We start from the raw sequence: 26,451 nt of genomic DNA on the forward strand, positions 1-26,451 counted from the left end.
GCATCCCGCAGGGGCATATCCACCAGCCCCAAGGCACTCACTCTGTAATTCGCATATGAATACTATGCCTAACTGCTCTCGTCGGCACACCCTTTCCATCTCAACCAAGCCTCTGAACGACCGCGACGACCGTGACGACCTCTAGACAACGTGCAACGACGCCAACATGATAGGCAACTCCGTTCCGGAGTACATCTTCATCCGCACCTGCATCGCGGGGCTCCGTCTCGTAGCTCCTCTGAGTTTCGTTTACACTCTCGCCAGTTGGCGGGAAGGCCGCTTTCTGTGCTCTCCGTGGGTCGGAGCGTACGCGCTGGTGGAGGCGTGCTTTTACTTGTTCGTGTATCTCCCGCGATCCTTTCTCCTTCAGAAGGTCAGTCGTCCGGCACTTCTAGCCAATTCCTATTGCTAGACCACTTCCCGGAAACGCGTGCACGGGCGGAGGGCGGAGGGTCTTTGTCTGACCTCCTCGTCGAGGGATCCGCACCCTGTGCTGGTTGACCTCGGCCATAAAACTTGGTCGGACACGCCCTCTCTCGCAAACCCGACATGTCCCGCCCGTGCATACTTTTTCGCCTTGGGTCTAGCGATATGGAATCAGCTGTACATATGCACCATTTGTGGATGTATATCTCCCTGCTAACTCGACCCGCCAGGCTGCGACCCATCCGCCTCCGCTCTCCCGCAAGGAGCGCGAAGCCCTCTTCGAGAAATGTTTCGGCTACATCGCCAAGATGAATATGGCCACCGGCTGGTTCTTCGGCGGCGACGCCTCACTCATCAAGCGCGAGAACATGCGGGAATGGCTCCTGTGGGCCCTCTTCGGCTGCAATCGCGACAGCGCACGGCCGGAATGGGACGATGAAATCGAGGGGTATCTCGCAATGCTGGAGAACTACATGGGCAAGCCGCTGGAAGGCGGCTGGAGCGAGGTGGCGCGGTGCATGCGCCTGACGCTGGATCCCGTTGTCATGCTGCACAGGCCGCTGGTCTGGTACGCGGTGGGTCTCCGTTTCTCAGCCATGCCATGTCGGAGGTCTGACGACGCGCAGATCGTGGGTCTCGTCGATACCGTGACCTGCGTCCGGTTGGCTCTCGCAGGTTTCACGCACCGCGACACCAGAAACCCGTTCTCTTCGTTCCCCTTCCGGCTGTGGTCCCTCTTCTCGCAGCGCACACCCGAGCCTTCCCTCGCGTACTGGTACCGGCCGCATCGCTCCAAGACCAAGCTGCCTGTTGTTTTCCTTCATGGCATCGGGGTGCGTCGTATTGCTTCACACGTCTCGCACTTTTCTGACATGACTGCAGATCGGGCTCTGGCCCTACGTCACGTTCTTCCGCGAGCTAGCGGCGCAAGACCCAGACGTAGGCATCATCGCCATCGAGAACCTCTCCATCAGCATGCGCATCTCCCCGCCTCCCCTCCGGCGCGCGCACATGCTCGCCGCGCTCACGACCGTGCTCCGGCACCACAACATCTCCACGTTCGTCCTCGCCGCGCACTCTTACGGCACCGTCCTCTCCGCGCACGTCCTGCGCGACGCCGCGCTCTCGCAGCGCGTCGCGGCCACGCTGCTCATCGACCCGATCCCGTTCCTGCTCTACCTCCCGCCCGTCGCGTACAACTTCGTGTACCGCGAGCCGCGCGCGGCGAGCGAGTGGCAGCTGTGGTACCTCGCGAGCCGCGACCCCGACATCGCGCGCGCGCTCTCGCGGCACTTCTTCTGGACGGAGAACGTGCTCTGGAAGGAGGACCTCGAGGGCCGCGAGACGGCGGTCGTGCTCTGTGGCGAGGACCAGATCGTCGACTCGCGGGAGGTGATGGCGTACCTCACTGGCTCCGAGGACCTGAGTCTGCGCTGGAAGAAGGACGGCCTAGAAGTCCTGTATTTTCCGGGCTTGGACCACTCGAACCAATTTTATCACGAGGAGTGTAGACGGCCCATGATCGAGGTGTTGTCGAGGTTCGTGAATAATGGGCTCACGGTAGAGGAGCTGTCGAAGTCAAAGGAGTCGTAACCCCGATCACTACTGTACTATAGTACTTACCGCTTGTTCCCTAAATTGCGCATGTGTACGGAAGACATCTGTAACATAGACTACCGATAGAGTTCTTGGTCGAAGCAACGACTGACCATGTCCATGCTCACCCCGTTCGTTCATAACGTCGCTGGCAGCGTAACGACACATGGTACGCGGCGTGTACACGTTCACGCTGAACGCATTCAGGTCCAGAACGGTGATCATCGCAAAGTAGAAGTACATTCACGGGGTCGGAACGAAGGGAGACACGTCGTACATGTGGTCGATCTAGGTGCCGAGGCAGCACTCAATCTAGGTCGTCAGTAGCTCGAGATCGGTTTTGTACCCAGGGACGGGTTGTTCAAGTGCATGTTAAGTGAAGTACAAGAAGTCTGAGTCGAGGCGAAATCAAAACACATGCGCAACGCAGATGAGTCACCTCGAGAGTACGGAAATGTCCTAAGGTTCTGATCACAGCCGTCGCTGAGGAAACGAACAATGGACAGAGATGAATGTGCTCACCTCACATGAGCAGCTTGGGGCTATCCACCATCCGAGCGCGCGTGGTCAACGCCTTCAGCGACCGCCAACGCCAGCGGGAACCCGACTTCTCAAGTCGTCCCAGCGTCATCTTGTGTCCGCGACCCGGCTCCTCTCTAAACACCAGGCCATTCGCAACAGTGCGCCGCAGGCAGTCCAGCCAGCCCCGAGCCAACAGGGACGGCAAGCACTCGGACACGGGAGCGGGCGTCCCGGGAACACTCAACATCGTCGACTTCCGTGTGTCCTCGGACTCCCAGATGATGTTGGGGAACTCATAGGTCAAAGGGCGATCCTTTTGTTTCTCCTCCTTCGCGTAGAACTGGTTCACACCCGCCTCGCTGAAGAAGGTCAGCCGATCGTTCTCCGGGAAGCGCAGGACCTGCGCGTCCTTAACAAAGTATGCCTTGCTGGGGTTGCCGTCGCAGTCCTTCCGGAACTGCAGGGTGATGTAGAAGGCGTGATACACGGGGATGCCAGTGGGGCCGACGGCGGAGTCCTCCTCGCTCTGTTCGAAGAGCGCGGGCCCGGCAGTGAATGCCCAATGCGCTATATGTGTATAGAGCTCGATGAAGTCGACGAGGAGTTCGATGCGATGCTCCACAGGCGGCAAGCTCGAAGCTACTTGTTGGGAAGCGGTGTTCGGACTAGCGTCCTTCGCCCAGCCCTCCAGTGCACGGATTCTCCCTTCACATGATACCCTACGTCACATAAATCAGCGATGGGACCGCAACAGTCGCCACATCACTCACTTGTGAAGATCCCATGCCGCCTTCTGACAAGATACACTGCAGTACGCAACTCGATGACACTGCTTGCAAACGGAGAAATGTTGGCCGTCGTTTGGCGCAGCCGAGCAATGGTTGCACACTGCGCTCTTGTTCCAACAGGACCGGCGTCGGCATTGCGGAACGTGCGACGACTGAGCTCGATCATCGGCGCCGGAGGAGGGCCTGTCGGGACCACGCTACTAGCCATCGAGGAGGAATACATATTCGGCGATCGTTCCCTGTCCGCTGCTAGTCAGTTGATATATACTGGGTGCCCGGCCGTGTAGGCTGAACCTTCCCCTGTCACAAGCATCCTGAGGAGGTATAGTACGGCAGACTCACCACAAGGCTAGGTCCATGATCGGCACCTCATTTGAATTTCGTTGCGTGCCCCTATACTGTTATTATCGAGGAGGAGGACTCGTCGTATCATGCCAGGGGAACGCACGAATCCGGATTATATGCAACCGTTGCAGTGACGCCTACTCATCGTCATCGTGTCTGTCCTCGAGCTTCGATCCATTGTAGCAGAATGGGTTGCCCGGCGAACGGTCTGGCTATTAGTAACTGTCATACGAACCAATGTTCGGGCTGCCAGTGCCGCGCAAACATTCCAGCTGCGACATCGTTTTTGAAATCGTTGCAGCCCCCAAAGAAGCCCACACATTGGCGATAGGCCGAGGAAGTGACTGAGAATCCACGTCGCCGTGCATACGCTGAGGATGAACTTAGGTGTTCAGCCCAGGTTCAACCGAGCGTAAAATCAAGACACGTACCACGTGACCGTTCACCCCGAGTCCGCCGCGGTCGCGCCGGTCGCCTGCCGATCATCGTCTGACCGCTGGCGCACCTTGAGGCCTTGAGGACTTGAGGGCCAACCCAAGGCCAACCGTCCTCCCCTCCGTCAACGGCTTCTTTAGTGGCTGCATAGGAGAGACTATTGAGGCGCACCTCTCGGACGGGTGAGCTGTGTACATCGAGAGCAGGTCGATGTGCAACCCAGGCTGATGGGGTGCCGGTGAGCTCCAATCTCCAGCTTCTTCCATATGGCGACGCTTATGATGGATGATCATCAGTTCTTGTCGACCTGCGAGGGCGTGAGCGACTCTGGGCACAATCCCCTACCATGCCAGGCTAGTCGAGATGTTATGAGAGCGCACAGACGATCGACCATACCGTGCACGAGTCTGCGGGTCTGAGGGTCTGAGTCGCCCAATGCAACACCAAGAACCCCGGACCCGCCCTGAGGCGCGCCCGCAAGCCATGCAATTGACGTCGCTCGCGGCTCAATTTCATCCGACCCCGGCAGTCACATCTCTGCTCATGTCAACCGTGGTCAGGGAATTTGAGGGCCTCAAATGCATCCCGGCTCTAGACCCTCATGATAGAACGAGAAGATCCCTCCGAGCCAGACCTGGCGACCCGCTGCCATGCGTCACCCTCCCCCACTCGCTCAACACGAAGCCTTGGTAGGCTTGTAGGCCAGAGCCGGCTTGGACGGAGGCCATACCCGTGCTCCCGATGCGGGACTTTATGCGTATAATATGTGCTTCACATGACTGTGTTGTTTCGTTGAAGTACTCTCGCAGCGAACTCCGAACCTAGTCGGGCAAGCTGGAACTATGACTACGTTCAAGGTGTAGAGCCGGATTCGGACATAGCGTTGCATCTCGTATGTCCGCCGCCCATCGAACGCTGGCGCAGTCCCGACGCTCTAGATCTGTGGTTGGTGCTGCGTACCTCCGCATATGTGATTTGATGGCATTCGGTACGTCCCGGTTGATACAGTATGTGGAGCCTGCTCAACCGCGCCACGGCGTATAGTGTTCGAGGATGACACCGACGCGTGACTGTGCCATCCGTGCAAGCTGCCAGCGCGGACAAAGATTCAGAATCTAGTCGGTCATCGTCACACATCAATCGCATCGTTTGGTCTCGTGGAAGTGGGCGAGAGTACTCGGGCACCATTGGCTAGCCGCCAGCGAGGCTCGCACATGACGCTGATATACCAAGAGTTTCGCATCGAGGCTGCCCAAGATTGAGGTATCTCTGTGCACTCGTCTCGGTGCTGGCTAAGGACCGGCTGGTACACTGCTCTGACTTGCTTCAGCTGTTGACCGTGCAGCTGACGGGGTCCCCTACTTTCTAGCGATTTGTGGACATGACGATGATCCCGTGTCAATATCACTCGGTTACAACGAAGTACTTCGCACTGCCTCCCCCCAGTCTCCACTTCACAGGTATTTCGGCGAAATTGGAACCTATGGCTCTACAACCGCTCAAGCCTGGGCATCATCCGTTGCCTGTGATGCCCAATCATTATTTGCCAGTGCAAACATGTCCCTGAGCAGGGCCTCCTCATCAATGCATTTACGGGACGTCCTCCCCCTGACCACCTTCAGCAGAACGTCCTTATCGACCGCGTACACCCGCTGCGCAAGCAGGCCCGCCTCCTCCAGGTTTCGCGCAACACTCGTACGAGTCTCCCGAAGATAACGGTCGCGCGCCGTCGCCATGCGCTCCAGTTCGCCTTCTCGATCCCCCTCCTCGTCGCTGTCGTCGCCATCGTCATCATCGCCACCGCCCAGGTCGTTCGCGATGTTCTGAATGTGCTGGCCTGACTTGGAGCGGACGATGAAGGCCGGGATCTGGAATCGTACGCAGTTGCGGAGGATGGCGATATCGGTGGCTGTGAAGCGGTTGTCGAAGATGACGATGATGCAGTTGAAGATGTACAACCCTTGCTCGGTGAAGTACTGCCAGTCGGGAATGGTCAGCGTCCCGGCGCCCGGAACGTCGTACCAGACATAGGGCATGTCAGCGCTCACGAACGATATCGGATGTCGTCTCCACGACGCCTGTGGGTGCGGCACCTCTGTCCTTGTTACGAAGACCACGGAGGGCATTGATGAGCGACGACTTGCCGCTGCCAGCAATGCCGGCAACTGCAAAGTGGAAGAAGCCAGGCCGGTAGCCCAGTCTTTGCTTGGTCGCCTCGTACTGCGCCTGGGTAGGGACGAGCATCGGCCGTATGCCTTCACGCAGCTGCCTCTCCGCCTCCTCTCTCCCCTCACGTGCTGCCGCCGCCGCTTTTTCGGCTTCCATTTGTGCGTGCTGCGCCTTTCGCTCGTTCTGCCGTGCCTTCCTAGCCGAGGCTGCAGCCTCTGCGCGTTCCTCTCTGGCCTCCCTCGTATCCTCCTGCAGCCTGCGTATAGATTCGTGCAGCTCTTTCGTACGCTCCTCTGTGAATTGTCTCGCCTCGTCCACGCGTCGCATCGCTTCACTCACTTGCCGTCTGAGCTGATCCTGCTCACGCGTCATGTCTTCCACCTTCTTCCTCGAAGCCTCCGTCACATCTTTCTGCGACGTGGTCTCCTGTTGCTGCATAGCTGCCTGGAGCAGCTGTTCCTGCCTCTGGATTCGTTCCTCCAACAAGCGTATCTGGGACGCGCTGCCTCCCTTAACTCTGGCAGATGGAACTCGACGTATTAATTATCTTGTCTCTGTAACGCCGCATGGTTAGTGATACAGTTCATATCGGATTGCTAATCACAAAACATAGAATGCTCACTGGGGAATTTGTCGCCGCGCAGCGGTCTCGCCGTCGGTATGGGAAGGTCAAGACATTCCGATGAGCGTTGAGAACTATAAAACCCGCTTGGATTCATATGCACTCACGATTTCGCAGGATCAAGGTTTGAGTTCAAGCGGGCGCCATCCTTGAATCACCACGCATCACAGGGCTGGCCGAAATGAAGCTTCTTGATTACCACCCTCCTGTACGCAACTGTAGTGCGGATCTCCGCATGCATGTATGCTGCGCCGCAAATGGCGAGAATCCGCAGATGAGTCTGGTAAGTGCCGTTTGAGGCTGTCGGATCGATGCAGCACTCATACCAATCGACTACAATTATTCTGCGCGTATAGATATATATGTTACAGGGAGTCCGGGGCAGGCCCAGCCAGACCAGTGTGATCACGATCAACTTCGTACGTGTACTGTCTACATAGGGCTTCGCCCTCAGTGACCACAAAAGGGAATAAACAAACAAACAAACTTCGTACGTAGACGATATGAGAGCGTGCAGATCATACCGATTTCGATCCAGACACGGAAGTGCTAACATCTGAGGTATGAATATATGACGGGTCGCGGCGAAGGGTTGACAGGAAGTGTCAGGTGTCTGTACTTGCTTTCTGGCGACGTGCCTCAGCAAGAAGGTCACGAAGCAGCTTCTCTTCGTCGATGCCGTCCATGACCGGTCGTCCCTTCACCATCCGAGCAAGAGTGTCCTTGTCGACCATGTACACTCGTTGCTCAGGTAACCCCGCGGCCACCAAGTTCCGGGCTATGCTCGCGCGGATTTCCTGGATGTACATCTCGCGCGCTCGTTTCGAGATTCCCGCATCGTCGTCGTCGTCGGTATCAGGCATGTCTCTGGCAAGGTTCTGGATGTGCTGAGTAGCCTTGGAGCGCACGATAAAGGCTGAAATCCCGAAGCGGGTGGAGTCGCGTAGTACAGTGCCGATGTCCGTGGAAATGAGACGACTGTCGAACAGGACGATGAGGAACTCGGCCTGTGTAGGCTCAACGACAGGGCGAATGCCCCTGCACAAGTTGTCCTCCGCGTCCAGTTGTTCAATACGAGTACCAGAAGCAGTGACCTCCGCGCCACGAAGCCCCTGAAAAGTCTCCTCCTCCTCCTGCCTAGCCTTACTCGCCTCGACGATGGCTCGACTGCGCTCCTCAAGGGCTCGACTGTCGTGCTCTTCCACTCGCCTTCTCTCCTCCTCGGTCCCCTGTCGGTCCAGCTCGGTACTCCTGAAGTCGCCATCAGCCATGCTCTTGGTGTCTTCGGCGGAGTATGGATCCGGACTATTTCGTCGTCGGGAGCTCTCTTCCATTATCGATAATTGTGTTTCAACTCGCTGGCGCGCTTCCTGTGCCGCTCGGAAGGCGTCTGCCGCCTCAGCGGTATTCGCTCTCATAGCGTTGAGCATCGCGTCCCCCTTCTGAAGGCAGGCCTGCAGTGCTTCGATCCGGGATCTGATCCTCGCTGTGTTACGGTCGTTACGACGACCCAGGAAGCGTTCTCTCGTGTTGTTGAAGAGGGCGTCGAACAAAAGAACCACTGCATCATTTCTGGCGACTGTAGCTGCGACCGTTTCAAACCGCGAACTCATAGCTAGGAAGCAGTTACAGTAGACGAGGTATGCGCGTCATTCAGTATCCTGCGAAACTCAAGGTTGATTACGCACCGATTTCGAGACAACAGGTACTAGTCGTCAGAGGACCTGAGGACGCGCAAGATTGCCGCGAGGGCTTTATAGGTGGCAAGATCGACTTTCAGCTCTCTTGTTGTGTGTGAACGATATGGCGGTTATGGTTACGGCGACAATGAACCCACACACTGCGATCTCCCTGAAGGCCTGACAGGCTATGCCGACTTTAGTCAACGGAAGCGCACCATGGTCAATATGGACCGGTGACACGGAATATGAAACATCAATGAGGGATGTGCTTCCACTCGTGCCACACAACGAGGAGATTGAGTTCGGGCTTCGCAACAGCAGTTTCAGGGCACATACAGATGCGGGACGGCTGCTTAGAAACGGAAGCGGGCTGACATGAACGAAACACCTCAACTCTGCTGCAGTGGCCTCCCGTTGCGACTCCAGAGTATACGACAAGGGAGAGGACAATCGGAACGGTCATCATCCGGCTGGGAAACGGTGCGAACTTACTTAGCTTCAATATGACAATATCGCACCGCAGGTTCTAGCTGCGCTGCAACCACGGGGCGACTGAGAAGGCATTCAGTTACAGTCAACGGCCAAATGAGAAGCACACTCACCCTACGCCCAACGGTGCTCGATATGTGCCCGAATCTCGCATGACTTGGGGGAGTGAGCAGCGCCGATGCGGCACTACATATCTAGTCCTTCGTGGTTCGCAGACGCGGCGTGCTTTCTGCACAAAACCGTTACCCGTACATATGTCTTGACTGCGCCGAATCACACTGGGAATATGTTGCAAAACAGCATTCAACGATCTCTCGAGAACAACAGTGAAGGTTACAAACAAGCAGGACGTGATCATGAGCAACGGCTGGAGGACTCATTTCATAGGCTCGGCCCGACAGCCGTGACCGAGGCCAACCCGAGATCGGACAGTTTGGTGGACAACGACATGTCCGTCTGCCACTCACTCTCACTGCCCACCGACATCGTCACCTCCGACTCGTCCGACTCGTCAGCCTGAGGCGGTGCCAGCTCGAACATGCGCCGGAGCAATGCCTTCTCGTCAATCCCGCTCGGGCTTCCCCACGGACGATCTTCACGAGCACGTCCTTGTCGACGAGGTACACCGGCTGCGGGGGCAGGCCCGCCGCCTGCAGGTCCCACTTCACGATCTCGCGCGAGTTTTGCACGTATCGCGCGCGTGCCTTCTCCTTTCGCTGATCCATGTCCAGAACGTCCTCTTCCGCATCGTTGTCGTCTGCATCCGCACCGCCCATGTCACTGGCAAGGTTCTGGATGTGCTGGCTCGACTTGGAGCGCACGACCAAGGTCGGGATTTGGAAGCGCGTGCAGCTCCGGAGGATCGCGACATCAGTGGCGGTGAAGCGGTTTTCGAAGACGACGACGACGCAGTCGAACACGTAGAGCCCCATGTCGGTAAAGTACTGCCAGTCGGGGACGGACAGCGTCCCCGCGCCGGGCACGTCGTACCACACGTACGGCACGCCTGCGCTCGGGTCGGGGTAGCGAGTGATTTCCGCTGTGGTCTCCACGATACCGGTGGGCGCAGCGCCCCTGTCCTTGTTGCGCAGTCCGCGCCAGGCGTTGATGAGCGACGACTTGCCGCTGCCCGACACGCCCGCGACTGCAAAGTGGAAGAGGCTCTCCCGATAGCCAAACTTGCGCTTGGTCGCCTCGCGCTGCGCCTGCGTCGGGACGATGAACGGCTGCACGCCCTCGCGCAGTTGTTTCTCTGCAGCCTCCTTGGCCTCACGCGCGGCGGTACCAGCCTTGTCTGCCTCCTCCCGTGCGCTCCTCGCATCCTGCCCCTCCCTGTGCGCCTGACGCGCCTCAGCATCCGCGCGAGCCCGGTCGTCGTTCGCGCGGCGCATCTGTTCTTCGAGCCTGCCGATCGCCTCGCGCATCTGCTCCGCCTGCGCGACCGCTGCCCGGCGCGCCTCCTCCGCCTGGCGCACGGCATCCTCCATGCGCCGCGTCGCCTCCTGCTGCTCGCGCGCCATCTCCTCCGCCTTCTTCAGTGTGTCCTCGGCACGTTTGAGCGCGTCCGCAGAGCCCTGCACGATTTGCTGCTGCTGCAGTTGGATGAGGACGTCCCGCTGGCTCTTCATCTCGTCCGCCATCTCCTGGAACCTGGAGTTCATCTTCGATTCCTCGTTTCCCATTGTGTCGACGTCAGGTATGCACGGTGACCTGGGTATCTTATCACGATGTACGATGCCCCTCAGGAACGCGGCTGCTCTCTGGGCGAGTGCTACGTACCTGTGTTGAGCGTCCTTGCGTAGGGCACAGTAGACGTATCGCCGAGTCAAAGTCGTCGAGGTCGATCGAGGAGCTCGTCTCGAGGACTTTGCACCGAGCGACAGGTCGACACGGAAGTGGGAGACGGGCGAGAATAAGGTTGGCGCATCCTGGACCACTGCGGCGCTGCCCGAAACCTTCTATGACGGGGGTCTCGGACTGGACGCCCGAGTATAACTGGGACACAAATCCGCTCCGCCAGGCGATGGCCTCTGATATCTCTACAACGTCAGCTGCCTCTTTCATGGACAACAGTGTTGAATGCCATGTAGTCTGTAGGTGACTCGTAGGTCTTCTCGAGATCAATGTCATTACGCCCAGCAACGAATGGTGTTATCAAGGAGACACACCAAATACTCAGCTGAGCACCATGCGATTGCTCATCTCTTCCTTCCCTGGTCATCATGATGCGGACTCTACTCACCAGTGTTAATGCCGTCCCCGCCGTTTCTCTTTACTTTGGCAGTCACTGCATCAGCTCCATCATCGTCTTTTCAATCTTCCGGACACAAGAACTCGGGCGTCAAGCGATGGAATGGCAGGCGATTCCTTCCCAAACCTTCATGCCGACACGCCCCCGTCCCCTGACTATTCCGCCATATGCGCAGCCATGTAAAACTCGGATGAGTTCCTCACCTCTCGGTTCTCTGTTGGTTTAGTGACTGGTAATGCCGTTGGTGGTGCTGCGGATAGACAGTCTCGGTCGCCGTCTTACCATCCAACGGCTTGCTGTTCGATTGCAACTTCGGTGTGATGAGGGGGAACGGACGGTGACGTCGCCGCCGACAACCTGACACTCGTTGTAAGTCCCGGATCGCTTCAGTTTCGAAGCTGTTCACACTCGAGGGTCTGATATTGGAACAGCGAAGGGTTACAAAGTGGTACGTAGCACGGTATGGTTCATTACCGATCTCGAGTTGACCCGAACACTCGCAAGGGACGACCCCAAGCCGTGGCAGCATATTCGGACTGTGGGTAATGGCATGCAAAACAACCACAGCTGGGACGGGAAGGATGCTTGGGAGAGGGCGCGTGGACAACACGTCCAGGAGACACGCGCGAACGTAGCGCAGAACATAGCGGCTTGCCGGATTGCTTGCGCAGCGGGTGTATACGGCCGACAAGCCTGAGGAGTGGTAAGGCAGCAACCTGAGGACACAGTTGACGATTGGGACCTATTGGTCGATCTTCTGGACGAAGCTCGGAAGAGACGTCTGACGTGGATGTCGGTCACGGTCCAGGAGTGCTTGGTAAGTTCGCCAGTAATCCACAAGCTATGTAGGTGGCGCCGCCACATTTATTCGGCACATCCACAGTTTGATTGTCTCCCAAACGACATTTCGCAATCGGAGCGAGGACAAGGATGCTGTGGCATCCTCTTCTGTTGCACTGATTTAGAGTGGGATCAGCGTTCAAACGTTCAAGGAGTATGTAAAGTCGTGCATGCCACAGAAGTTGAGATCGCACGGCCAGTGTTAGCGTCCTTCTAGTAGATAATCTTGTCTCAAGATAGTAGTTTTGCTAAGGCGATGTGATAGAAGGACGAGTGAGGTTAACAAAAAGACAGTGGGCGTGGCCGAGATTCGACAAAGGGGGATGTTCCCACGCCACAGTATGTACTTAACGGTGTGTGACAGTGTTTGTGCGCATCTTGTCACTTTTCGTCACGACTGTCACTGGCGACGAGGGGGCTCACGGAAAGGAGTCCGCCCACAGCGTAACGGTCACCGAGCAGGGCGCATCGTCCGCCGCGAATATCAATATACTCTTTCTCCCCATGGACCCCGCCCAGCACGCCCACGACCCGTCCCAGCCGCCCATGCAGCTCCCCGCCACGCCCTCTGCGTCCCGCAAGCGGTCGCGCGAGAACGAGACTCCCAGCCAGAGACACAAGCGAGAGAAGGCTGCAGAGCGGCAGCGCCGTAAACGCGAGAGAGACCGCCAGGCAGGTCTGAATAACATCCTTGCTCTCTCCCAGGTCCAGCAGCCCACCGGCATTGCGCCGCCGCCTCTCGAGACCATATCCGCCCCGCGGGCATGTCGTCCTCGATCTCAGACTTCGCAAAGGCCGATGATCCCAACATTGAGGATGTTGCAAAGCGGGATCGTGTTCGGGCGGCCGCGCGAGAGCGGCAACGCAAGCACCGTGCCCTCGTCAAGGCACGCAAGATGCGCGAGCTCGGCATGGACATGGGCAACGAACTCCTCCCGGGCATGGAAGACATGCAGTTTCGCGTCAACGCCGACGGCCACTATCAGCCCGTCATGCCTCACGAGATGCCGCCCCACCCCCCGCCCCCGCAGTCCATACAGGAGCCGCCCTTTCCCCACGGCGTGCACCAGCTCTCAGGGGGACAGACCTTTGCCTCCACTCTCCTCCTCTCCTTCTCATGCGCGCCTCTTCTCAAGCAACATCTCCTTCGCACGCTCAATATGACTAACGAAGAACTTGCCTCGCTCGAGCCTATCATCGCACAAGCCTGGGACCACTGGGATCAGCAGGTAAGGCCTCTGGCAGAATGTGGCCACAGCGTCTAACTCGACCACACTCTCATTTCACAGCGCCGGATACACTATGCGCACCATGCAGCAAATAAAGGCCCTGACGGGTCAGTACAGGGAGATCACAACAACCCCCTCCCCCGCCTCCCTACCCTATGCCCTTCGTCCCGCACGATCCCTCCCAGCCACCCCCGAACGACTTCCGCGCCCGTTTCCACCGCTCCCTCGTCGCCCCGTCCCCCTTCCGATCCGTCCTCGTCGGCGGCGACAACCAGCAACAGCCACCGCCTCCCGCGCCTCAACCCACCGCAGGCACGTCCGCCTCGGCCTCTGTGTCCGCGCCCGTTCAAGCGCCGCCACCCCGCCGCAGGGAGACACGATCAACCCCGCGCTGTCGACGAACGCGCCACACCCGCACGCTCATCCACTTCCACATCCGAGCGAGCCACCGCAGCATCCAAATCCGCTGACGATCGTCGCGGGTATCGACCCGCAACTCGGACAGGCGCGCGACGAGGCGGCGGGAGTGGCGGGCAAGCTCGAGCGATCATGATGCGCCTCCTCGTCCACCCAGGCTGTTGTTGTGTCCTCTTCCGTAACATATGTATGGTATGTATGCTCTATGGGTATGGACTGTAGACGATTTTCTTGCCCCTGACGACTCCCCACGCAAGCCTCGCTCCGCTTACTGTATGTACCGTGGCTGTTTCCTTACGTTACTCATGCAGTCCTCCGTATCACCCGCGCAGGAACTCCCGTAATCCATATCGTCATCGTTAGCCGAGTCGCGTAGTTGTCCGTGTCGTCGCTCCACCCGTGTATCCTCTATCATTCTCTGTCCTGCTGTAGTCTGTATGTCGCATAGTCCACGTTTGTCGGGCGCAATGTGAAGACATCCTGATTTTCGCTATACCGTGGTGTGACCTTTTCATGCGCCTTGGTCATAGTAAGCCGGCCGTGCATCAAGACGCGCTACTCGACGGACTCGTTGTGCTGGTGGCGATCGCGCGTAGTAGGGAGGCGTTTGTTCTTCAAGGCGATTGCGAGAACCATCGCCAGGCAGCCGCGCGATGGCCCCACCCACGGACGCGTGAGTGAGGGCGTACGGTTGTTGTGTTGGTGCGTGGACGATTGGTGGGTAAGGGCGGCTAACGAGGGCTCCTGCGGGTGCGTGAGCCTGGGGGAGGAAGGAGGATACGTGCGGAGGGTACGAGCTCGGAGTGAGCGCTTGGGCTTGAGCTTGAGGGGCCACAGAGGATGGCGGAGTCCCGTGTTCGAAGATCACAGGTAGGGGAGCGGGCGTACCAGTGTAAGCTTGAGCAGGAGAGGGAACAACAGCGCCCTCTGCTGGGAGATGGTCGCGAGTTTGGCTTGTGCCGACTGGCAACAGAGGTCGTTGCTTCATGACGCGCAACGGTCTGTTCGGTCTACGTGTCCCGGCGACACCGTTCACCTGCGTCCTCCGTGGAGGTTTCGAGCTCCTACCGCAGCGACAGTCGTGAGCTGATTTCCGAGGTGATGTTAGCTCGACTTGGACACGTACCTCACCAGGGTCTGACTGGTGCCCTGCGACCCATTGTCATCTTGCGCAGCGACGGTCGGCTGCCAGTGGGGTGGTAGAATTGGTTGAGTAATAGTAGCAGTAGCAGTAGTAAGCTGCTTCTGCTTCTGAGCCCTCCGTTGCCTGCTAGTAATTACGTCAGTGGTATCCGAGAGCGCGATGAACGTGCCACTTACAAGAAGTATATCAGGCCGAAAATGACACCAAGCAGTGCGAGCCCGCCGATAACAGCAGCGCTGACCGCTATGTCTCGAGCCACATGACGTGGATGGCCTTCCGCCGTAGACTCGGGGTCTGTCGTTGCGGAAGGTGAAACCGCCGAAGCTGCTGTAGAGCCGGAACCGCCTGCATCTGTCGATGGGGGACAGTTTGAACACGCGGACTCAGAAGGGACGCCGGAGCTCTGCGCAGGCGCTGAAGTCGTAGTTGAGCAGATCGCCTCGAAAAGAGTACTCGTAATGGCTTGCGTAAACGTATATGTCTCGTAAACGGGAACAAGCAGCGTTTCAGTGGCCCATTGCACTGAGATGATGAATAAATCATTAAAGCGATGCAAACTGGAAATCGCACGGGTAGGTGTGCTCACCGCTCGTCGTAATTGGCGGATGTCTGGAACGAATGGCGGTTTCGTCCCTGCCGGTATACTGTCCCGATGGCGTCGTAGTCGAACTGGAAAGTGGACCAGTTACGATGACCGCGCTGTATGACGTGGAAACGCTCTCGAAGATGAACGTGGAGGTTTCCGTCACGGTCGTGATCGAACTGCAGGACATCGTGCCAGTGAATAGCCGTATGTCGTAGGTCCTGGCGGCCAGTCAGTTTGCCAGCGGGCTTTGCGACTGCACAAACGTCGCTATAAACCACGTAGCTGCGGCGATAAGGTGACCGACTCCAGAGCCACACACAGCGCTGCGCGCACTGTACTGTTGGCATGGAAGGTTACAGATGAGACACAAATGATCAGTCCACGTCCATGCGGTAGGAGACACAGAAACCTACTACAACCGGCACTGAGCCATGAACCAATGAGGAGGCTGTTGGCCGGGTTGTCGTATCAAAGGCGCATAGTGCACAAGGCAAGGAAAATGTCGCGGTTTGGAGGGAGAACCCGGGTCAGAGTGTGACATCAGACTCGGAGCAATGAGACATTGACGACACAAGGTCCTGTCCTGTTGTCTGCGAAGTAGCTACTTGCTGCAATTGATGCGCAATGGGCTTCTGCGACGCAGAAAGTCAATCGACGCCGACGAACGGTGCAGCCGCATCAAGACGGTAGGCTCGCGGTAACACTTGACGTGTGCGTCCTGAAACAAGCCCTTACTCAGATTGGCCGTTCTAGCTTTCGCTGATCCTGCTGGGCTTTGAACGGTAAATATGAGCGTGGAGTTTATCCCGTGTAACCCAGTCGGTACAAACATTCATTCCTACACGCTAGCTCCAGTCATCGCTCCTTGTCGTCAGAGCATTTTCCTCACCACGTTGAATACGAGACCGACAGATGCACCTGCAGAGATTGGCAACGCGGCCGCCGCAAGAAGGTTGTGAGTACGTAGGCATTGATGACGCGTTGTTCAGCGAAACTGACCGCTCGAAACCAAACCACATCTGCCGCCCACTCTTCGTCCGCTAGTCATCCCTCTCGTTCCGTGCTCCATCGGTGTGGACGACCTGTCGACATACTGTACACGTCCGCGCTTGGCGCGTGGCTTCAAGGGTCGTGGGGCAGGGTGCAGACCGAATGTGCTCGCCCACGCGGCAGTGCACACAGAGGTGGATACGGTGGCAGTGTATAGCGCAAAGCTCAGACCTTTCACGTTGTAGCGTGTGGACCGGCATCGCTCCACAGAGAGGCATACATTGATGTCAGTTTATAACATAACCTTGAGAATAGCCATGGTGTAGTGTACGTCGTGCGATGGAGATAGTCCAAGAACATGTTGAAAGATGGGATACGATACCGCCACGACCTCAGTAGTCGTCCACATACTCCACGTAACCGTAATGCCGCTTCCCCCTGCTCGGCCCTTGATAATCTACAATCCATGGTCAGCGCTGCCACTACACGATCAAGGAACGGAGTCAACGTACAAGAGCTCGTGTCGCGAACCGCATTGACTCCGGCGACGTCGGCCAGGTTGACGTAGCCCTCCGCGTAGCGGCTGCCCCCAGCAGCAGCGCTTTTGCCCGCGCTCGCACCCGCGCCCGCGCCTACCCAGTTCGCGCGACAGAACACGCAAGTGACCTGCTGCCCTTTCTGACGCGTCGTCGTACTCCCTGCCCAGCGTCCATCCGCCCGTCAGCTCAACCCCAACAGACGGGCGCAACAGAACTCACACTGCGTGAAGCACTCCTTGTGCAGCCCGTTCCCGCACTCCTCGCACCACACAAGGACATCCGCCTTCGCGCGGTGCATGTTCTCGTAGCAGATCGGGCAGTCGTCCTCCGGGCCGGGCACGCGCTTCTTCTCGGGCTGCTTCGCCGCGGCGGAGGAAGAGGTCGCCTTGCCTGTGGCACGCGCGTAGGCCTCGCGCACGCGAGCGTTGGCGAGAGCGTTGGGCGCGAGCGGGGCTTGCGAGAAGATGTCTTGGAGCTCTGAGGTGAGGAGAGCTCTGTGAGGGGGGAGATTAGCGGGTAGAAGGGAGGGGCGGGAGAGGTATACTTTTGGAACCAGTACCCGGATGCTTGGGTCACTTGCAGGACTGCTCGGAAGGTGAATTGCGGCGAGGGGGAACATGCGCGAGATGCAGCTACCTTTCAGGAAGATGAATAGCTATGGCAAGGACATCAGTGATGCGTCGATCAATAGCAATCTGGAACAAGCTCACGATGTGTTTGCAGTGATTGCCCTTCGTGGCGTCAGGACCTACGTGTACACGGTCAGCACTATGGACACATTCGACGGCAGCATACGCACAGTTGCAGCTGGGCGTCTTGTCGACGATCACCGTGTAGACCTAGATTTGCATGCGTGTCACTAGTGTGGGACGGGCCAGCGACTCGGATCACTCACGTTCCCCGTCGAACCCAGTACGCTGAACTCTTCCTTCAACTCGTCGCCGTTCCGATGACGGTCCACCATGAAGAACCTATTGCACGCATGTGAGGCATAGACGACGCGTGCGACGCGCGGAATGACGCGCCTCTGGGAGATAACTCGGTCCAGCCGGTCGAGGATGTTCTGCGGGCACTTGGCTCTGAACCTGGCAGCGCGCTTCTCCTGGGGCGCCGCGTCGGCTTCCTTCTTCTTCCGCTGTTTCTTCGCAGGGGGTGCCGACTGAGTGGCGGGCCGACTGGCAGAGGCGTAGGAGGACGACGCGTGCGAGTACGGGCGCGCTGGAAGCGACGACACCCGGCTGTCGTACTCGTCGACGTCGATGACTTCTGCCTTGCGCTTCGCCATGGCTTGCGGTAAGCTCGCGAGGGAGCGTGTGGCGAGGAGAGAAGAGAGAAGGCGAGCTCTGGGGGAGGAGGACAAGGAGAGAGCTTTATGGAGGGAGCGCCACCGGGGTGGCGGCATGCTCGAGCAAAGCAAGCAGGCGGGATTCCCACGGCATGGACCTCTCCCTCGTCTCCCGCTCAGTGCAGTGGCTCCTCCACGCCGCTGCGACCCACTCCCGCAATGCCGTCCTCGCCGCCCTCGCCGCAGGCCCCATCCCCCGCCACATCGCCTTCGTCATGGACGGCAACCGGCGGTACGCGCGCTCCCACCACAAACGCGTCCAGGAGGGCCACGCGGACGGCTTCGTTGCTCTGCGGCGCGTGCGTCTTCCGCGATCTATGAACATGATGGTTCGTTGACTCGGAGCAGATACTAGACATCTGCCTGCGCCTCGACGTCCGTTGTGTGTCTGTGTATGCGTTCGCCATCGAGAACTTCAAGCGCACGCCCGAGGAAGTCGATGCCCTCATGGCGCTCGCAGAAACCAAGCTCCTCGAGCTCTGCCAACACGGGTCCGCAGGCTTCGCTACCTTCTATCTCCCTGCTGAATCTCCAGCCTGCCGCACAGGGATCTGCTACACGAGTACGGCGTCCGCCTGAACGTCCTCGGCAAGACGAGCCTGCTTCCGCCACACGTACAGGCTGCGATCCGCAAGGCGGAGGACATGACCCGGCACAACGACCGGTGCGTGCCCCCTCCAGCTCCGACTGCCGTCCTCGAGGCTCGGTCCCTCTCTCCCTGCCCGGGGCACTTCCCAACAATACCGAGCACGCCACCGCAGCCTGCGATGCGTGGCAGGGCGCACCCTTGTCTTATCGGCACGCCTGCCGTCGCAGCAGCTGACCGCGCTCTCACTTGTGCCCGCAGCGCGATCCTCAACCTCTGCATGCCCTACGCCGCCCGGAACGAGATCGCCACAGCCGTCGACCGCGCCGTCGAGCACGCGCTCTCCAAAGAGACAGAGCATGGCTCCCAGCAGTGCGTCCCTCCCCCTCTTCGTCTCGCCGCCCGCCCGGGCACGTCTGACCATTCTGCTTCCACCGCCGCTACCAGCGAGATCACGGAAGCCGACATCGCCGCTCAGCTGATGACCACCCGTGCAGGCAGTCCGCCGCTCGACCTCCTCGTGCGCACCAGCGGCGTCCGCCGCCTGAGCGACTTCCTCCTCTGGCAGGTGCGTCCCGTCCGCCGTCCACCCCTCTGACCTCACCCTGATCCTCGTGTGGCGCTTCTTTGACGTAGTGCTGCGAGGACACGCAGCTGCAGTTTAGCTCGACGTACTGGCCGGACTTTGGGCTGTGGGACTTTGTGCCGATCATCTTGGACTATCAGCGGAGAGCGTGGTCTGTGCCGGCCGCGTAGGATGCATCGTGCCTTAGGACGTTTTTGGACTTTGTATTGGTATACTTGCTGTAATCAATCGGCTCGCAGATACAAACCGTAGCCCAGGATCCCAGTTCAACGTCCTGGCTCTCATCACCCTGAGTGGAATACCTTGTCCGTCTGTAGAACACGCACAAGGTTGCAAACAGTATCCTTTATGCTACTTTCCAATTCAGATTCGGTATGCTCGACTACGTGCGTACTATACAGAAAGCGACATTAAGTCCGTACTAATACACAACCATCAGACGGGGGACAAATGATAAGTGGACGGTGCATGCGGCAGATCGAGCGGGCGATGATAATGAAGAGCGTCATGGCATACGTGCACACAGAACCTGCGAAATGCAGTGTAAGGTATAGTAAAGGGCATGGGGCATAACGCCCGCGGAGGCCACGCGAGGCGGTTTGTCGGAAGGGATACGGACGTTGTTAGACGAGGAGTGAATTCACCGCACCGCGGACGAGAGGTGCAGGGCCGGACGCGCCTTCGGAGGTGCTGCTGCTACAGGTCGGCAGCGCGAGGAGGTTCAGTGGAAAAGTCGAGGAGGTGGCACAGGCGCAGAGGCGCACATAGTCCAGCAATAAGTTAAGTCGTGACCGCGCCGCGCCGCACTGTGTCGCCGCCGTCGAGTCTAAGCAGCCGCAGCACACGCAGACGTGCACGCGCACACGCGTCCATCCGCCGCTCACTCGACGACCTCGAAGCGGCTCCTCTTCGGCTCGCGCCCGTCGCTGCCGTCGTCCAGCCCGCGCTTGACGCCCGCGCCCATCCCGTCGAGCGAGCCATCGAGCGAGCCGACGCCCATGAAGCTCTCGCCGTTGACGAGGTTCTGGAGGATCATCGTGTACTGGTCGTCCGTGAGGCCCATGCCAGCAAGCGGGTTGATCTTCCCGTCGTCCTCCCCGCCGCCGAGCAGCGCGCCGCCCTGCATCTGCATCTGGAGCGCCTGGTCGAACGACGCGTCGCTCAGCGGCGGGATCCCCACCGAGCGCGGGATCTTCGACATCGTCTGGATCACCTTGAGGTGCATCAGGTGCTTCTCGAGCATGTCCAGCAGCCCGTCGCGCGTGAACGGCTTCGGGAGCACGTCGTTCATCCCCGAGGAGTAGTACTTGATGATCTCGTTCGGCTTGCTGTTCGACGTCATGCTGATGATCGGCGTCATGTGGTCGAACTGCCGGATGAGCGACGTCGCGGACACGCCGTCCAGCTTCGGCATCACGATGTCCTGCACGACGACGGTCAGCTGTATTCTCCCACCGCACGGAGAACGAGACCCACCATGAGCACCAGATCGTACTTCTCCAAGTTCATCTTGTTCACCGCGCCCACGCCGTCCACAGCCACGTCGATCGTGCACCCGAAAACCTGCAAGAACTTGCTGCTCAGCCGCCTGCTGACCGCATCGTCGTCCACCAGGAGCACCCGCGGCGGGACCGCCCACCCGGGCACGTACGTGCTCCTCCGCACCCTCAGCTTCTGCGCGCTCTCCGGGCGGCCACTCGGCGACACCTGCGCGGGGCTCGGGCTCGGGCCCACACCCGCCGCGGCGGACGCCGAGTCGATCGCGTTCGCCGCCGCCCCGATACTATACGGCGCCTTCGTGTTCCCCTCGTCCTCCTGCTCCGGGTCGCCGCCCATGCCCTGCGGCGTGGGCATGACGACCGAGTTGAGCGCGGCCGCGTCGAACGCCCAGTTGCCGTTCTCGTCGTCGAGCGCGCTCCGCGGGAGGAGGTGCCCCACCGTGAACACCTGCAGGCCCTCGTGCGTCATCACGCTCTGCGGGTAGTTCAGGCTCAGCCCGCCCCCGTTGCTGAACGTAAAGTCCGCCCCGCCGAACGCGGACGCGTCCCCGCCCTGCGGCGCGCTCGACGAGCCTTGCTGCTGCTGCTGGCTGCTGGAGGACGACGCGGACGCGTTGCCGCTCTGCTGGGACGCTCCGTGCGCGATCGCCGCCTGCGCCTGCGCCAGCACATGATGGCCCTGGGCACTCTCAGGCCTCTGGCGCGTGAGTTCCTCGATGCGATTGAGTGCATCCTGGCGGCTCATCGGCCTGACGATGCCCTCTCCCATCCCCAGCCCATTCACGGCCGCCGCAATCCTCGCGTTCGCACCCTGCTGCTGCTGTTGTTGCTGTTGCTGCTGCTGCTGCTGCTGCTGTTGCTGCCTGCCACTTCCCCCCGCCGAGCCGGAGCCAGAGCCCGACGCAGCGGGCTGGGGCGGCGCGAAGCTCATGCCCGCGACCTCCGCGCGGCGGGAGATCTCGTTCATCTGCGCGAGACTGGCGCGCGCGACGTCGCCGTCGGGGAAGCCGGCCATCATGCGCTGCGTCTCCGTCGCGGGCAGGAAGGGGTGGTTCGCGTCCTGCACCGCCTGCGCGGACGGCCCGCCGCCGGGCGCGGAGGGCGGGTTCTGCGCGGAGGAGAGCTCTTCGGCCTTGATTTTGCCTGTGGGGGTTAGCGGGGTGCGCGCGTGGGAGGGTCAGTGGGAACGGTGATACGTGCGAGGGACGTAGCGTAGTAGGGTGCATAGCCGAGGGATTGGCGTAGGTAGGGTCGAGACGCAGCAAGTAGAGGACGTTCGAGACACCGCAGTGATAGACGAAGAGAGTCGGTCCAGAGGGTCGCCATCGACAGCCAAGTCCAAGTCCAGACATCACAGCGTTCGAGAGGGGACGAGCAGGAGGATCGAGACAGCGAGGGGCCGAGGCGGGATGCAATGGATGCGAAGAGACGGGGGCGGGAGCCGGGTCGCGGCGGGTCGAGGCGGAGGCGCGTCCAGAAGGGGCCAGACCATCGGAGGCGGAGGGTGCGTGATGGACGGTTGATGTTCGTTTCCGCGTTGCGTGGATGCGTGGGGATTCCGTTTCGTAGAGATGCCGGCGGTGAGGGAGTTCCAGACGAGCATGCCAGAGTGCGTAATTCGAAGTGCAGATGAAGCGGGGAGTCGACATTAGAGCGAGTGCGTGCCAGCGTAGGAGAGAGTGCGAGCGAGAGAGAGAGAGAGCAGCGGAACCAGCGAAGCGCGTTGTTGTACACAGAGAGTATTCGAAATATGCGAACAGAAGCAATAAAAAAAGGGGGAAAACACGGTAGCTCAGCGTCCGATGCGGGGAGTCTAAGACTGGAAACCCCCACCATTCTCGAGCTGCAAAAAGTACTGTATCAAGTTCTGCATCAACCCGTCCTGCTGCGCCATGTTCCGCTGAAAGTTGACCATCTCGGTGAGCACGCTCTGGTAGTTGCTCTCGAGGTTGCGGACGTGCGCGACGAGCTCCTCCTGGTCGCGCGTCATCTGGTCGAGGCGCGCCTGGAGGGCTTCGACGGACGCGCTGGGCGGGGACGGCGAGCTGGTGTGCGCGGCGGACTTGCGCGCGGCGGGGACCTTGCGCTTGATGTTTTCGAGCGCGTCGCGGCGGTCGACGTGGAAGTCGGGGTGGCGGAAGGTCCAGCTCTGCAAAGCGGGCGGGGTCAGCGGGGAGTGGCACGGGGGCGGGGGCGTGTATACACACGTGTTCGCCGAACTGGTTGTCGTCCGAGTTTTTCACCTGCGGGCGTCAGGACGTGGGAGTGAGCGGCGTGCGCGGGGGAGGCGGACGGGAGACGGGTGCGCACCTTGTGAAAGTCGTACTTGTTGAGCTGGCGGACGAAGGAGGCAAAGTTGGAGTGCTTGAACATGCGGGGGAGGATGGACTTTGTGAACTCGTTCATGTCCTTGACGACGAAGCAGTCGCCGTGGGGGCCCCAGGCGACGACGTGGGCCCAGGAGGTGTCCTCGAGCATCCTGGGCGGGGTCAGCGGTGGCTCAGCGGGGACGCGGTGATACGCACTTGTAGAGCTTCTTGACAAAGTCGGAGGTGGAGGGCATGTCGGACTCGCCCTCGTGCTTGACGGCGTCATGATGGACGGGGGTGGGTGCGGCAGAGCGGTCGTCGCGTTCCATCATCCTCTTTGGGGGCGGCTGGTGGGACGAGGGGTGGCGGGGGTGCTCGCTGTGGGGGCGGAGGGGCGGGGTGATCTCGTCCCGCGACGAGGAGGTGCGGGACGGCCAGGGGAGGGTGGGGCCGAGGGGCGGGGGCGGGAGCTGGGCGGCTGCGGTGGAGAGGGACGGGTGGGGGTAGGTGGGGGCGGATAGCGGGCGTTGAGGGACGAGGAGGGGAGGTGGGAGGAGATGGGGGGGAGGGTGTTGTTCGAGGAGCGGGAGAAGGAGGCGAGCTGGTGGAGCTGGGACGGCGGGGGGAGCTGGGGGGACGCGAAGAGGTGGGAGCGGGAGGAGGGAGGGTAGGACGGGGACTGGTCCATGGCGGGCGGTCGGGATGGCGGGCGAGCGCAGGTATATGTTCTGCGAGTGAGCGCGGTCTGGACGCGGGCGGCGATGCTGGGGAGACTGAAGACGGGTGGGGCCAGCGCCTGATCGCCCCGTTATATGCCCTCCTTCCTCATATATCCGCCGAGAACCTTATTTCCCGGCCATCGCCCTTCCCTCGACTCAACCGATCCTATCGATTATTCGTATTTGTCCCGGCAACCCCGCCCCGTGCCCCCCTGCACCCCACGCACGCCTCGTCGTCGTCGTCGCACACAGCGAGCAGCCCTCCGCAACCGCGGGCGTCTGCGTGCGTGCGTCCAGAACATCGCCGCGGAAAGATGGGCGGGCCTGGACCGCGGTCGCTCGCACTCGCCCCCGTCTGCGTCCCTCCAGGGGCATCCAGGCACTCCCCAGAGATCCGCTCAGATCCCCGGCGCCTCCGTCTCCCCGCCTCCTCCCATCGCATCCTCGCTGCCTCCCGCACAACGCAAACGCCAGGACGCGCCCCGTGAATTTGCGGTGGAGCCGCGATGAGTACAGCGCCCGCAGCGTGCGTCGATGGTCCGCCCGCGCGGTGCCGACCGACGCCACGGCGCATTGCGACCTGCGGAGAGGCGCCCTCCCACGTCCCGGGGCGCCGCGCCGGCTCTCCGGTGTCCTCCCTCGCGCTCATCGACACCCACAACTCTGCCTCGGCCCTCCTCCTCCCCGTCCCCAGGCCCAGGCCCGCGCTCTGCACCGTCCATCACTGCCCGAATCAGCAGGCACCGCCCCAAACCCGGCGCACGCACGCGCGCCCGTCGCACGACACTGCGCGCGCGAGATACGCCAAGGCGGCGGTGCGATAGCGGCTCGCACATGCGTGGAAGAGCCTGCCCTCCTAATCCGTTCTCCCCCTCTACAAATTCGGCTCTCACCACTGCCCCCACTACAAATTCCCCTCCCTGTCCATCCCGACCCCCTGCGGTGCGCTCCGAGCCTCCTCAGCGGGCTGTCGACGGACAGAGACGCGCCGTGCGCGGTGTTCGCGGGTACGACGACGGCGCACGCGAGGTTGTAGGTCCAGTGGAGACATGTCGGAACCTTTTCGCTCGACGCAATACCTCGGAGCCGGCCCCTCCGTCGATCAGCAGGCCGATCCACATCCTGCCTGAACAACACCGGGCGCGCCGGCGGGCGACGAGGCCTGGCCCGCGCAGTGGGTCCAGGCGCAGACATACCACCAGCGAGCTCTATTCCTGCGCTAGCGGAACGCCGTGGCTTGCGAGCCTTCGTTGAGCCTCACTGGTCGCTATGGGCGAGACCCGTCTGCGTCTGCGTCTGGGTGTGCTCGAGATCGCCGTGGTGGGGACTGAGCGGGTCCCCGATGGGTTGGGTGTGTGCCGTCATGCACACTAGTACTGGTGCGCAGGGACCGACGTGCTTGGCGGGGGAGTCGGTGTCGCAGGTGTGCTGTACCCGGCCACCCTCTAGCACAGCGGCGTCGCGCCCTCGCCCGATGCATCCCCCCGAGAGCAAGTCACCGACCCCGAAAATCTCGGAAAGCACAGGTCGATCGCATCTGCTCATGATTGGCGGGCCTCGCGGGCCAGACCGTCCATTTAGCGGGTCCATGAACGAGAGCCCGGGAAGCGTCGACGGTGCGGGGTGCGAGCCAATCCCGACCCGTCGTCTGTCCGCCAATCACCGCTGGCCCCCGCCGCTCCAGCGTGCGTACGGGTCCTTGGACGAGCTTGAAAGCGCGCCCGCTCTCGCTGCACCACGCAAGCTTGCCGCCGTATCTCCTCTCCCTCCGAGTCTGTCGGGAGCAACGCTGCGGTGCGATGCGGAGGACGCAGGCGTGGGCTTTTGCCATCTCTCGCCGGTGTGGGGGGGACACTCTGTGTGGTTCAAGGTACGTTGCAGCCTGCCGGTTGCTCGCCTCGACACGTCCGACCAGCGGCACACCCAACAAGTCTCGCGACGCACCCCGAGAATCCCGGACTCTCCGCCGCCACACCATCGACGTCGCTCGATCGCGTCCGCCCCGTCGTCGATCTCATCGTCAGCCGTGCATGTGATTGGCGGGCCTGGCAGCTTCGAATGAAGCCTGACGGGCCCACGCTCCAGACCGTCCATTAACGAGAACACCCCCCAGCGCGGAGCCAATCCCGATCCGCGGTGCGTCGACCAATCACCGCTTGCACGACGTCAGCGTCGAGATCCCCGCGTGGTCATGATCGGCGGGGCGTGTGGGCGACGTCGACGAGGCCGAGACCGGTCTCCCGCGAAGCCTTCGACGACAGGGCGCCCGCTCGGGCGGGGTGCGCACTGCGCCCGATACGGCCCTCCTGGATGTGCATGGTACGCAGTGGTACGCGT

The 26,451-nt window shown here is 60.5% G+C and overlaps 11 protein-coding genes across 11 annotated transcripts; 6 read left to right on the plus strand and 5 right to left on the minus strand.

The window, feature by feature from the left end:
• Nucleotides 1-9: 9 nt before the first annotated feature.
• Nucleotides 10-2,085, plus strand: B0H18DRAFT_1033948 (Alpha/Beta hydrolase protein). Its single transcript, XM_048030216.1, is given in 5 exon segments — nt 10-148; nt 159-373; nt 657-1,001; nt 1,053-1,259; nt 1,309-2,085. The coding sequence occupies 4 exon segments, from the start codon at nt 167-169 to the stop codon at nt 2,017-2,019; spliced, it is 1,470 nt and encodes a 489-aa protein (XP_047888461.1). The 5' UTR covers nt 10-148; nt 159-166; the 3' UTR covers nt 2,020-2,085.
• Nucleotides 2,086-2,247: 162 nt separating this feature from the next.
• B0H18DRAFT_1033949 (uncharacterized protein) lies at nt 2,248-3,263 on the plus strand. The gene is made up of 2 exons (XM_048030217.1): nt 2,248-2,489; nt 2,545-3,263. The coding sequence occupies exons 1-2, from the start codon at nt 2,440-2,442 to the stop codon at nt 3,257-3,259; spliced, it is 765 nt and encodes a 254-aa protein (XP_047888462.1). The 5' UTR covers nt 2,248-2,439; the 3' UTR covers nt 3,260-3,263.
• Nucleotides 3,264-3,334: 71 nt separating this feature from the next.
• On the plus strand, nt 3,335-4,160 carry B0H18DRAFT_1033950 (uncharacterized protein). Its single transcript, XM_048030218.1, has 4 exons — nt 3,335-3,578; nt 3,701-3,725; nt 3,781-4,048; nt 4,109-4,160. Exons 1-3 carry the CDS (start codon nt 3,368-3,370, stop codon nt 3,809-3,811), a joined length of 267 nt encoding a protein of 88 aa, XP_047888463.1. The 5' UTR covers nt 3,335-3,367; the 3' UTR covers nt 3,812-4,048; nt 4,109-4,160.
• A 1,451-nt stretch (nt 4,161-5,611) lies between these two features.
• On the minus strand, nt 5,612-6,148 carry B0H18DRAFT_883603 (uncharacterized protein; the record flags this gene model as incomplete). Its single annotated transcript, XM_048040985.1, has 1 exon — nt 5,612-6,148. One exon carries the CDS (start codon nt 6,146-6,148, stop codon nt 5,612-5,614), a length of 537 nt encoding a protein of 178 aa, XP_047888464.1.
• Nucleotides 6,149-7,322: 1,174 nt separating this feature from the next.
• On the minus strand, nt 7,323-10,739 carry B0H18DRAFT_913369 (interferon-inducible GTPase-domain-containing protein). The gene is made up of 2 exons (XM_048041574.1): nt 9,665-10,739; nt 7,323-7,919 (listed from the first exon to the last, which is right to left on the minus strand). The coding sequence occupies exons 1-2, from the start codon at nt 10,733-10,735 to the stop codon at nt 7,509-7,511; spliced, it is 1,482 nt and encodes a 493-aa protein (XP_047888465.1). The 5' UTR covers nt 10,736-10,739; the 3' UTR covers nt 7,323-7,508.
• Nucleotides 10,740-12,549: 1,810 nt separating this feature from the next.
• On the plus strand, nt 12,550-14,304 carry B0H18DRAFT_1033977 (uncharacterized protein). The gene is made up of 5 exons (XM_048030219.1): nt 12,550-12,841; nt 12,910-13,394; nt 13,455-13,505; nt 13,580-13,738; nt 13,765-14,304. The coding sequence occupies exons 1-5, from the start codon at nt 12,670-12,672 to the stop codon at nt 13,945-13,947; spliced, it is 1,050 nt and encodes a 349-aa protein (XP_047888466.1). The 5' UTR covers nt 12,550-12,669; the 3' UTR covers nt 13,948-14,304.
• A 223-nt stretch (nt 14,305-14,527) lies between these two features.
• Nucleotides 14,528-15,275, minus strand: B0H18DRAFT_1107204 (uncharacterized protein; the record flags this gene model as incomplete). Its single annotated transcript, XM_048032709.1, has 4 exons — nt 14,528-14,774; nt 14,848-14,875; nt 14,938-15,078; nt 15,132-15,275. Coding segments are annotated over 4 exons (412 nt in total), but the record flags the coding sequence as incomplete, so codon positions are not given.
• A 1,533-nt stretch (nt 15,276-16,808) lies between these two features.
• B0H18DRAFT_1033984 (uncharacterized protein) lies at nt 16,809-18,506 on the minus strand. Its single transcript, XM_048030220.1, has 8 exons — nt 18,096-18,506; nt 17,966-18,041; nt 17,870-17,909; nt 17,781-17,818; nt 17,615-17,706; nt 17,290-17,564; nt 17,044-17,229; nt 16,809-16,988 (listed from the first exon to the last, which is right to left on the minus strand). The coding sequence occupies exons 1-8, from the start codon at nt 18,470-18,472 to the stop codon at nt 16,924-16,926; spliced, it is 1,149 nt and encodes a 382-aa protein (XP_047888468.1). The 5' UTR covers nt 18,473-18,506; the 3' UTR covers nt 16,809-16,923.
• On the plus strand, nt 18,507-19,956 carry B0H18DRAFT_1033986 (Di-trans-poly-cis-decaprenylcistransferase; the record flags this gene model as incomplete). The annotated part of the gene is made up of 6 exons (XM_048030221.1): nt 18,507-18,714; nt 18,764-18,906; nt 18,963-19,079; nt 19,263-19,373; nt 19,449-19,569; nt 19,638-19,956. Coding segments are annotated over 6 exons (820 nt in total), but the record flags the coding sequence as incomplete, so codon positions are not given.
• A 511-nt stretch (nt 19,957-20,467) lies between these two features.
• On the minus strand, nt 20,468-23,459 carry B0H18DRAFT_883611 (uncharacterized protein; the record flags this gene model as incomplete). Its single annotated transcript, XM_048040987.1, has 7 exons — nt 20,468-21,010; nt 21,064-21,649; nt 21,692-21,949; nt 21,989-22,229; nt 22,920-23,235; nt 23,294-23,329; nt 23,397-23,459. 7 exons carry the CDS (start codon nt 23,457-23,459, stop codon nt 20,468-20,470), a joined length of 2,043 nt encoding a protein of 680 aa, XP_047888470.1.
• A 1,844-nt stretch (nt 23,460-25,303) lies between these two features.
• On the plus strand, nt 25,304-26,240 carry B0H18DRAFT_691427 (uncharacterized protein). Its single transcript, XM_048039199.1, has one exon. It carries the CDS (start codon nt 25,457-25,459, stop codon nt 26,174-26,176), a length of 720 nt encoding a protein of 239 aa, XP_047888471.1. The 5' UTR covers nt 25,304-25,456; the 3' UTR covers nt 26,177-26,240.
• Nucleotides 26,241-26,451: the final 211 nt, after the last annotated feature.

This window comes from Fomitopsis serialis (assembly GCF_022376445.1).
Source record: "Fomitopsis serialis strain Sig1Antser10 chromosome Unknown B0H18scaffold_99, whole genome shotgun sequence".
In the NCBI taxonomy this organism is placed as follows: domain Eukaryota; kingdom Fungi; phylum Basidiomycota; class Agaricomycetes; order Polyporales; family Fomitopsidaceae; genus Fomitopsis; species Fomitopsis serialis.